The sequence below is a fragment of the Oculina patagonica genome, chromosome 13 (assembly GCF_052425735.1).
Source record: "Oculina patagonica isolate OP01 chromosome 13, crgOcupat, whole genome shotgun sequence".
NCBI classification, from domain to species: Eukaryota; Metazoa; Cnidaria; class Anthozoa; order Scleractinia; family Oculinidae; genus Oculina; species Oculina patagonica.
Genome location: NC_135770.1, coordinates 18033083 through 18045082, shown reverse-complemented (window position 1 = coordinate 18045082; position 12000 = coordinate 18033083). Strand labels below are relative to the sequence as shown.

At 38.5% G+C, this 12000-nt stretch overlaps 1 protein-coding gene across 1 annotated transcript in view; it reads right to left on the bottom strand.

The window, feature by feature from the left end:
* Nucleotides 1-12000, bottom strand: part of LOC144634532 (uncharacterized) — an 88302-nt gene that overhangs the window by 36756 nt on the left and 39546 nt on the right. The window contains 2 exon segments of the mRNA XM_078493509.1: nucleotides 6534-6699; nucleotides 6861-7148. Coding sequence (XP_078349635.1) covers nucleotides 6534-6699; nucleotides 6861-7148 — 454 coding nt within the window.

Below are 12000 nucleotides of genomic sequence, written 5' to 3'. Positions count from 1 at the left end.
GTTGAAACTACAGAGAGGATCGCTTAAAGTCGCAGATCTTTGCTTATTTGATGTGTAAAGGGTTTTATAAAAGTGCATTTGTTCCTGTAGAATTTTGGATTGGTCGTTGGTGAAACTGCCATCTGAAAGTTTCAATTTTGTAGTTGTCTTTTTTACATAATTTCGTTTTTCTAAGCCATAGAAATATCTCGTATTTCGTTCCCCGTGCTCATGCCACCTGACTTTGCTTCTAAGAATCGTCCCATTTGTCTTATGATGCATGATATTTTTTAAGCAGGATCTGATGTGATAGATCTCGTTAATAATTTGCTTGTTATTTGGTTGTTTTTCAGCCTTTTTGTAGAGTTCATTGATTTGGTTTTGGAGGTGAATTTCTGCAGATTTTCTTTTCTTTGCTTTATTTTTAGAGTATTTAATCGTAAAACCTCTTATTTCCATCTTAATTAAATCCCATTTGAGGGTTAAGTCGTCGACGTTGCTATATTTTTCTCTGAAGTTGGGAATTTCTGTACGCAATCTGGAGACATAGATTTCGTCTTTAAGAAGCGATTGGTTAAATTTCCAGAAACCGGGACCTTTCTTATGTCTTAGCTCATCGGATTTTACGTGTATCAGTGTTGCTGAATGACATCTGTTTCGGGTGCGTATAAAATTTTGCAATTTTCGGTTAGATCATTTAGTTTTTTAGAAATTAGGAAAAAGTCAAGGCGGCATTGAATTTTAAATGATTTATTTCTCCACGTATATTCCTCTGCATCTGGGTTTAGAGAACGCCAAATGTCATTTAGGCCGTAAAGGTTGCATAGTTTGGTGATTTCTTCGACTACCGCATGTTTTCGGTTGCTTGGATTACCACCTTTTTGTCTTTTTCTGACAATGTGCAATTAAAGTCACCACCTATTATCATTGTTTCTTCAGAAAATTCTTCGAGGTGTCCTTGAAGCTCTTTGAGAAAGACTACTTGTTGATTAACGTCGTTCGGAGCGTAGATCGAATGTCCGTTTGTGATTAGGATTGAAAAGAATCATAGTGCCCTTACTGTGATTTGTGCCGTGGCTAAAAAATACCTCGCCGCCCCATTCCGCCTGCCAAACCTTTTCACATTCTTTTGAGCCACCTAAAGGCAGTGCGACGCTTAAGTGATTTGTTCAAACCTCTAATGTTCACTGACAGACATTTGATATCAATAGGACTATTCATAAAGAGGTGTCGGAGTTGTCATAATTCCCAATGCAGCAGATTTTGGATTTAAAATTTGCATATTTCTTCTTGCATGTACAGCGCACATCGGATCGAACAGAAAAATTTTCCAAAGAAAATAGATTTGAAAATCGCTGAACTATAAAACAAGTAATATTAAAATTAGATATGTCTTTAGCTCCGAAGGTATTTGTGTCATATTTCCTGAATGGGTGATATTTAAAACTCAAGAGAAAACAAGCAACTAAAGAAAACCTAACACCAAAAGCGAAACTAAAACAAACAAGAAAGTAAATAAATAAAGAAGTAGCTAGCGAACAATGCAGTGTTCGTTTGGTTTAAGCTTTGTTTTGCCCCACTCACTTTTAAGCAGTATAATGGAATATACTGGAGGCTAACACAGTTCGAACAGCTTTGGTAGTGTCTAATAAACTAAATCATAGTAAACAGTTATCCGTCAAAACGTAGAATCGTTGGTGGACAGAGTTTTCCTCTAATATATAATTGATCGGGTTTCGATCGACTAAAGGATACTGGAATTCCGTTTCTTTTTGCGTTCTTGTAATTATCCATCTGTGCTCTCCTCCTATCAACGAGTTCTTGTGGCAGATCGCGGAACATTTGGAAGTTTGTACCCTTCAGGCGGGAACTCAGCGAGAGAATCTTCTCCACATCTTTAGATCTAAGGAATTTAGCTAAGATTGGACGCGGGGTTTCGTTTCTTCTTTTCCCTAGTCGGTGAACCCGTTGGATTTCGACTGTGCTTCCATCAGCATATCCTAATTCTTTCTCCAGAAACTCTCTGAGCACTGCTTCAGTATTTTCACCATTCTCCCCGATTGAAGGTGAAGCTGTCTCGGGGATGTAGTTGAATTTGAATTTCCCGCCTCGAATAGGCTTCCAAGTACAGATCTTTGGACGTTAGCTCTTTCAGTTTGTTGTTTATTTCTTGTTCTTTGTGGTCCAATTCTGCGATAGCTTCTTTAATTTTCTTTAGCTTTTTCTCGCAGCACTTCTGGTGGTCGATGCATTTGCTTTCATTTTGCGTGACGCTCTCTTTAAGATGTTCGATGTCTGTCGTAGCTGTTTGCTCAAAGGTTTCGAGGTTCGCTATTCTTAATTCAAGATTTTCCATCGTAGTTTCGATTCTTTTAACACTACTTTCGATAGTGTCTAGCTTTTGCAGCTTTTTCAAAATTCCTTTGAGGGTTCCTGCAATCTCTCCCGTCATTTCCGGGGCGTCGATGATCACGTCGCCATCTTCGTTTTCTTCAACATATTCCTCTAGGTTTTTGGATCTTTTAGAATCGGGTGACTCACTCTCACTAGCAGAGCTGTTCGGCGTTCTGTTTCTCCTTTTACTGAAGTAGTTCACAAATTGGTTTGCCATCCAATCTTGCAAATAAAAAGAGATTGTTTCGCGAGCGGGTTCACAAAGCTCCTTACGCCGCCATGGTCAGCGGATCTCCGAAAGAAAAGCAGAACAGCGGGCAGTTGCTCACGCGAAACGAATTTAGCATAAACAACACAATATTTCGTAAACATTGTAACCTTACAAAACTCTTCTTTATATCAGCTGACACAATAAAACATCATTTAAGACTCGAAAACCTTAGCAGCTAGTCAACAACAAAAAATACTGTCCCCTACCTGCAAGACAACAAATTTCAAATTTCCACATTTCTTTCTGGTTTTCGTCAACCATAGTATCCAGAAAGTTTCAAACGGTAAACATAACACATAAAATCACATTGAACATACCACATGATTGTGATAACTTTAACAAATGAAAGAAAGTAGCGGGAAACACATCCCAAGAAATTAACCGAACACAATAGATCGGCTTAAACGGTGGATTAAAAGTTGCGTCACGCAATCCAAACTGAATCCAACTGCGTTATGGGCGAACTGAATAATTATTGTCCAAGAATCGGACTGTCCAAAATATCGGCTGTAAATATTTTTGACCGATGTATTTGTTTGATTTCTTGTTCTCGACCACTTCCTGTACATCTACATCTGGATGCTTCCAAATTTGAAATTTTAGGCTCGCTTTGCAAATACAAAAAAACCCGCTTTTTTAAAATGATAAATTTTTCTAGTAAACGATAAAGGTAGGTAAGAAAGAAAGAAAAAGTCGAACAAAAATAAGTCTTTACAAACCACGCCGCCACGAACTTGTCAATCATACTTTGCTGTTGTTCTCGTGAAGCATTAACAACTTCCAAAACAAATGGAGGAGTTGCGCTTTTTGTTTCACACTTCAAAGTATAGAGGAAGTTGCGGCAAGAGACTTGATCCCATAGCAAACCATTTAATTTCGTCGCATTTTTGATAGAGCACGAACTAATTTTTGCAAGAGCAGGTGTATTTGAATTGTCTTCATCAAAGAAAGGCGAAATTTTCCCGGGGGGTGGGGGGCACTCCCTATAATGGCCTATACGGGGAGGCTCCGCCCGAAAGGGGTACCTTTTTCAGGCTTAAGGTATATGAAAGGGTAGGGATTTCAAAAGTTTTGGTATACGAAAGAGTATGGAAATCTGTCATTTAGGTATTTAAAAGGGCCTTTAATTAAAATATTTCGAACAGACGCAATTAACGGCTGTATTATTTTAATGTATTAAGCGCTACGTGAAAATGACAAGAAAACGTTCTGTTGCAAGTCTATGCCATGTCTTTTAGGTATATAAAAGGGGTACCTTTTTCAGTAAAAGGTATACGAAAGGGGTACAATTTCTGTCAAAAATGGTATATAAAAGGGTAAGGGGTCAGAGCTCGGGGCGGAGCCTCCCCGTATAAAACTTTTTTGAGTGCCCCCCCCCCCCCCAGGGAAATTTTATATGTCCCAAGCATGGCCATCCTAGTTTCTCTTAGGAAATATTCGAAACAGCACAGGCCTTGCTAATATCCCACTCACCGTGGTGATAAAAAAGCCATTAGAAGCAGAGATGTGCTAAATGTGCATGGCACATGGCCGACAAGATCAGGTTTGTAAACGTAACTCACATTACGGTAGTATAAGCTTATAGATTTCCTTTAATGGCTGAGTGGGAAATTTTTCTAGGCAAAAATGTCTTGTTCACTTTTTCGTTGGCTAATGATTTTTGGTGTGGCCAGAAAATGTGCAGGGTTTTTCTATCCTTCTGATAATTTCCACCCTATTTCTTTCTTCGTAAGAAGGAATAGATGATGAGGTAAATTGAGCTCTATTACACCCCCCCCCCCCTTAACGAACCCGCCCAACTGGGAAATGAAAAAAAACCCGTCCGCGATTAGGACTGTTTGACTTTTCTTTCAGTTAAATACGTTTTCAGCTTAATACGTAAGCCTCGTTTCTAATAAACATACCAAAATGGTGCACACGAAGACATGTACATCTGTCAGAAAATATTTACAGCCGATATTTTGGACAGTCCGATTTTTGGACAATAATTATTCAGCTCGCCCATAAGGCAGTTGGATTCAGGTTAGATTGCGTGACGCAACTTTCAATCGACCGTTCAAGCCGATCTGTTGTGATCGATTAATGTCTTGGGATGTGTTGCCCGCAACTTTCTTTCATTTTTTTAAGTTATCACAATCATGTGGTATGTTCAATGTTATGTTATGTGTGTTATGTTTACCGTTTGAAACTTTCTGCGGATACTATGGTTGACGAAAACCAGAAAGAAATGTGGAATCCAATAACATGGCCATGGCGGACCTGACAATGAATTTTGTTGTTTCACCGGCTTGCAGGTAGGCGACAGTATTTTTTTTGCTGACTAGCTAGCTGCTAAGGTTTTCGAGTTTTAAATGATGTTTTATTGTGTGAGCTGATATAAAGTTTTGTAACGTTACAATGTTTACGAAATATTGTGTTGTTTAAGCTAAATTCGTTTCGCGTGAGCAACTGCCCGCTGTTGCAATGTAAACAAAACATGTTGATTCGCAACATAAGCCACGTTGCCCCCTGGTTGCACTAAAAGCTCGCTTAAACCACAACATATTTTTCCATTTCCATACTCTTTGACTTCTTTTTAGTTGGTATGGAAACAAATTTAATGCGAAAGTAGTTGGACTTTTGCGCAATGACCCGTTGAAAATGTGCAATTTTTTTGAGCCGTTTGCGTAAATGGCCAAGTACACTTCAAATCAAAAATATTCCGTATTGTTAGTTTCTTTTTAACGAACCAAAATTGCGTGCTTTATACAGATTAAGGTCCAATTTATTCCTGGAGAGTTAAGACAATTCCTAAAATTGGAGCATACATTTTTGAAGCGTTGACTCGACCTTTTTTCCTATTTTCACTTGTCGCCATTGCTAAAAATAGGCCGGTTGTCGTCCAATTGAATAAAATTCTTAAAAAATATATTTCTTGCGATATTTGCAAAAATGAAAGCTGTTTCGGTTTTTAGTTAAGACAGATTTGTGAGCAAAGTTTATAGAAAATAGATTTTTCTTATTTCAGAATATGACTTACTTTGAATCAATGGAAAATATTTTTGTCATTCGCGGCCCCAAGTCGCTCGTGCGTGACGAACATCAGGGAGAGTTCAAGTGCTGTTATTTTTGGTATTTCTTCTATTGTAGGCAATCTTTAGGATAAATACTATTTTTCTAAAGTCTCAAACGTATAGAACTTCAAAGCTAATTTTACCGTGTTGTCTTTGCCCAAAAAAATATACAAATTACTCTATTGCGTGTTTCGTGTCACGTGTTTCAGTTGTTCTTTTCAAAGCCGCGGAATTGTAATTTTGTCGACCTTTGATCGACCTTTGTTCAAAACTGCTACTAGATCCCACACTTTTGAAACCATAAACCTAAAATTCAACGACTGGATTCTCTTTGGCTAAAATATCAGAAGATTTGAAGCACTTCCGGTCAGCTTTTTTCCTCACTGAATTTGGATTATTTTAGCCTTTTTCCTAAATGAGAAAAATGTGTCTACTTAATCGAGGCTCAGCTGGCTCAGAAATAATCAGAGATAAAAATACTAACTATATTTCGATAAAGGAAGAGTTAATCTATGCAACTAAGGTAAGTAAAGATTTACAGCGGTTGAAACGTCTGGGTAGCAAGAAGCTGAAAAGCGTGAAATTTCGGATTGTCGAGAAGTAAAATTTGAGCTTCCGGTACGATTACCGTTATTCGTGGTTTTCTGCCGTAAAATTGAATATTTCGAAAAACTAACTTCATATCTTTAAGTTACATACCTAGGCCCTCAAACTGACAAAGTATGAGTTTTTGGCTGTGGCCAAAATTTCTTTGATTTTTTCTGACCATGACACTTAAACTTCTAACGTCTTGTCATGCGACTTCCTTAAACGGCACGAATAAAAAATTTTCTTACCTGCAGTTCCATGTAAAGGGTAAATCAAAATGTTGAAAGGTGACTAGAAGTATTGACTTGTTATCAGCAGCAGAGTAACTCCATGAACAGTCACCGCGTCGGATGTAGTAGGGGAAACCAGAAGAAACAATTTCACCGGACTGATTAGAAATTGACCATCCACACACTAAAACCACAAACAAATGTTGTAACAGCAGACTAATAACAGTACTCAAAAATCAGAACCTGCTATTCTCTCTTTACTCTACACGACCCCCGAAAATAAATGAAAAATCAGACATTAAATTAAATTACATTAGAAACTGCCAAGGATGGCACTTCACTTACAAGTTTTGATCCAATCGCTATACGATCGTGGGCCTTCTCCTGCAGCTGTAAATGCAGCTATCCATATATCATAGTAGGTGTCTGGATCTAAATCAGTCAACTCAACCTGCAGCTTGTCTGGTCGCACTGTGACACTTTTAGTTTCGTATGTGTTGTCGTGTCGGTAATAGACTTTGTAACCCAGAAGTAATCCGCCGACATCATCTGGTGGCAACCTAAACCAGCTTACAAAAACTCTGTGATGACCCAAGGCCAAATTTTTATTAAACCGAGGTCCTGCTGCGGGCACTGCAAATAGAATAAGTGCATTTACTTAGAAAGCAATTTTCATGGAAAATAACAAATAACAAATAACATTCGCTAGAAATATTCGGTATAAATTTAAATAAACAGGTTGTTAACAAGAAGACTAATAACTGTAATCTCGAAGGTTGTTGTACAACATTTTAAATTTATTTTGCGAGGTTCAGTGCATTTCGGCAATGACAACAACGGGATTTTTACAGTGTCTACTAAGCCACCATTGTTTTAAATACTTCTTGATATATGTATTTTTTTGAGTGGCCCCGCACCACGCCACATTTTAAACCCTCCGCAAAAGTTGTTCGCTTCTTGTCGCCGGTATGCAGCACGCTAAACAGTGATATTTCATAATCAATCAAGCGGCAAGTTAGTCCCAGAGGTTTTATTGAACTTCGTAAAACAAAAGGAAAAAGTCACATTAAATAAAATATAAATATGCCACATTCTCGGCAAACTACTCGGCGGGAATATGTAATGAGCTAGAACAATAGACTGAATATATGAATCCTTAATTTTATAACGACCCCAAAATTTGGGGTACACACTCAAATCGAGATGAAGTTGTCATGTATGAATTCAGGGAGACCAAGTTTTATCAGAAATAAGATTTGAGAGGCCAAATAATTTTCCGCTGTAAAAGGGGTAGTGCCTTCTACTTCGTAAACAGATTTTTCTTGTCTATGTGCTTGCAGTTGATTGACGTGGAGATATTCCGTATTTTCTCGATTACGGGGGTCCTTCTTAATTGCCAATTTGTTGCTAAGAAAAGTTCCTGACCGTCACTTTTTGGACGCCAAACCTCCTATGGATAGGCTTTTTGCAAAACTTTGTTCCATTGAAGAGTTCCTCAACTGTTTCAAATCACGGCCATATTTGACAAGTCAGGTGGCCAGAATAGAAAAAAAAACCTACAGCTGAAAAAGCATATAGATCTAAGAATTAAAGTTAGTGCCATTAGATGAAGAACGTTTACGTGCTTAATGCTTCGTATGGTTTTTAATGAAATTCGCATTATTATTAAAGCTATAGCATAATAAAAACCCGTATTTTCAGACAAGCCTTTTATTTCATTCTTACACGTCAACGGTAATTCCATACGAAGGAATATAAAGAAGGCTGTGTTATCTCTATTTTTTTAAAAAAAGTCGCAACTCTAACTTCCTCCAAGTTTAAGGGATTTTAAATTCTAGAGCGCGGTTTGGGACTGGCAGAAGGTACGCGCGCGCAATATCAATTTTTTCAATGCAGTTGTCCTCCCCATTAAAAATTCACCATTAAGCATTTCCAAACTCTCCAAAATGGCTAGCCACCAAAAACCATCTTTAAAAATTTAGCAATTCCTTAGCAGCTGTAGTTAAGAAGGACCCCACGGCGAGCCCTAGCTTGAGAAACGACAGCGGGAAATACGTCTGCGTTCGCAGGCTAGGCAAACCCCGATTAAACCCTGGCCTCGTGTAAACGCCGGGGTTAAAACTGCTTATTTTTAAATAGACGCTGGAACGTTTATTTGCGGTCAAGCCAACGAGTAAATATATTCTCTTGAATTGCACTCCTATGACATACTAGTACGATATGCTACTTTGGTAATTTTGATAAACCTTCAAAGGAACAGTCCGGCGTAACATAACTTGTTGTCGCCACTGATACGCTTTCTTTCTTTGGTCATTGTTGTTGAAATCGCGAGGATTCCTCTAGCGTTTGTTTATAAGTACGAGGAGTACGTTTGTAAACGAGGAGGACGTTTGCTACGTTGCCGTTTATTAACTTTATTACTTTGTTTCCAAAAAATATACTTGCTTCACAAATCTTGATATCTTTTGGTAAGTTACCCTTGGAAGCCCAGGGACAGTATGCCGGGGCGGGACGAAGGACGAAGGGAAAAATCGTCCCGCCTTGACAAACTGCCTCTGGCTCTCCGAGAATCGGTAATAACAAATCAACCTGAAAATTGACAGAAAAATGCACTTCGTTAATTAATCAAGCCAAGTTTGAAAAAAAAAACGCCGGGGCGTTTAATTTAGAAAATATGGTAGGCTCGTAAATTATAGGCTTAACGGGATTTTTCGTCAGTCACCCGACCAGGCAAGCCTGCGTTGCAGCCGGCGGTTTGGACTGTCTGCGACGCAGGCTAGACCAGGCCAATATTTGTATTTTTTCAAGAAAGACGCTTCCCGGTCATATATAGTATCGTTAACGTGTATACACAAGAGCATGAGTGACACAAAGGCGCCTGATATCACTCACAAAATTGACATTGAGCCTTTTTAAGCCAGCAAGAACTACTTCAATACATCCATCGTGTCAACAAACGTTGTCATTTTAAAAGTCAGCGTCAAATGACACAACGATTAATTCAAGGGCCCAACAATAGTACTAATTAATCATACAGGAAAAAACGTAAAGGCTGGTTCCCACTACCGACGTTATTGGAAGCGGAGTCGGAGTCGGAAGCGTAAAGGGCCTTACGTTCTAGTGGAAATCAAAAAACGGAGTCGTAATCGCAATCGGAAGCGCGACGGAATCGGAATCGGAAGGATCAGAAAGTTTCCTTTTTCTTCCGATTCCGCTTTTGCTTCCGTCGCTTACAATCTTGTGGAAACCCGAAATCGGAATCGGAATCGGAAGTCCAATCGGAAGAATAAGCCAATCACAAAGCTCAATCCAATTACGCAAAAACGAGCCTCAGAGTAATATGGTGGCCACCGCAGACGAGAAACTGGCAGAAGCGGTGAGAAAATATCCAATACTGTACGACAAGTCCTTAAACGACTTCAAAGACAAAATAAAAAATCGTTTGGCCTGGCAGGATGTGGCTGCTGAGATTGGTCTTTAATCTGGTATGTATTATAACGGGGAAAATTGAAATTTGAAATATGCAAACGACGTGAATATATTTCATGCACCCAACATTTTCTTTTCCTGTTTTCTTCTTTTTTAACGTCGAATTATAATTAACAACAGCAAAAGAAGAATGACATCGTTTTCCGCCATCTTGAATACTTACAACATGTAAGCGAGGCAAAGGTGAGCGTTGCGTTACCGCTTCCGACGCTTCCGTCGTTTTGATTTCCACTAGATCGTAAGGTTCTTACGATTACGACTCCGCCTCCGATTCCAATTCCGTCGCTTACGTCGCTAGTGGGAACCAGCCCTAAACGAATCAACAATTTAAAAAAACCAACCATTTCTCGAGTAAAAACACATCATATCCTTTGGAGTAGTAATAGATGAACATCTCAATTGAAAAAAATATATATATTAATGCAGGAATAAACAAAATATCCCAGTTTACTGAAGTAGTATATAAAGTTAGACATTTTGAAAAGGGGAATTAATAGCAGCCACCTGCTACGACGTTGAATGAAAAACTAAACGAACAATGGCTTTTAAATAATACAAACACAGCCCTAAACCTTTATTCTATAGGAGTTTAGGTGTTAGCTTTCATTAGCATTTTTGTACGGTTTATATTCAAATCTTCTACGTAATTAACCGTTAAAGTGGATTTCCACTGTCGCGTTTTTGTTGACGCACGTTAACGTACGTAAAAATTGTAAACGTACGTAAAAATGAAATTTTATGCGCGCGATTATGTGTCAAATTTACGTTGTCCAATTTCCATTGCCACGTTTTTTTCTTGGTATTTACGTACGTTACACGCACGTAGCGATCGCGAGTGTTTTCAAAAAAGTTGAACTGAGTTCAACTTTTTTCGCGGCTGTCTGCGGTTACGCAACGATTTACCCAATCATACTTTTGGATTTTGTCACATACCACTTACCATGTGGAAAGCCATTTTGTTTTAAATCGCCGTCGATTTACATGGAAAAACATTCAGATGTAGAAGCACTTCTTATCGAATGTCCGAACATTTCCAGCAGTAATCTTTAGAATTGACTACAGACCCAAATTACACGAACGCAGTAGTGAAAGAAAACGGCTGTGTGTTTTCATGGCAGCCATGTTGGAAGAGTCAAACAACACGATATTTGCATAAAAATGTTAATGATTTTTTTCCTAAAGGAAAATCAATTTGTTGTTTCACTCCTCCAATATGGCCGCCAAGAACTCACTCTATTCACCAACTTGATAACGGTATTGAAACAGCTCTCTTTAATACCTGGTATCTCTTGCTTTTTTCTTCTCTAGAGTCTTTGCCGTAGGTAAAAAAAGAAAAGGAAACGCTTGTCTCCAACGGGTTACTTTGGCGGCAGGCAAATCAAATTACCAGTGATCTCCCTGCCTTTTGGCGCCAAAATTCAGGATGGCGGGCATTTAGGTAAGTTCAACGCGCGTAAAAAAGAAATGTTTTTTATTACCTTTCACGCGACAGTGGAAATTTGTCAACGTACATTTTTTAACGTACGCAAATATTTACGCGACAGTGCACAGGCGGCCCAAGCTCACGATGTGAGGAGTTCAAATAATACTCTTTTGAAATACGCGAAACGTGACTCTCGCCTAGTGACATATGGAGGTGTTGTGTTACAACGATTCGTATTTATAAAGGTTTGTATGGGAGTTAACCCTTTCGAATTTATAGCTAAATATAATGATATTTTGACAATAAAATCAACTTCCGTCGATGTCTTGTTGTTATGTCTGTTGTTATCTCGGTTCTCAGGCCGATACGAGGCGATTTAAGCGAGTTATGCCATTTTGGGTTTCCACTGCTAAGAAGAAGTAGTGATCTATCTGCGCCAAAATTACATTTGAGAGCCAGATTATGGAATAATGATTTCATTATTAAAGGTACTCTGTAAAAATTGCTCGGTTACTTGACTTGTTAACATTTTCGTCTTATAAAAATCGCCAAAATTGCGTTAAACTTAAAATG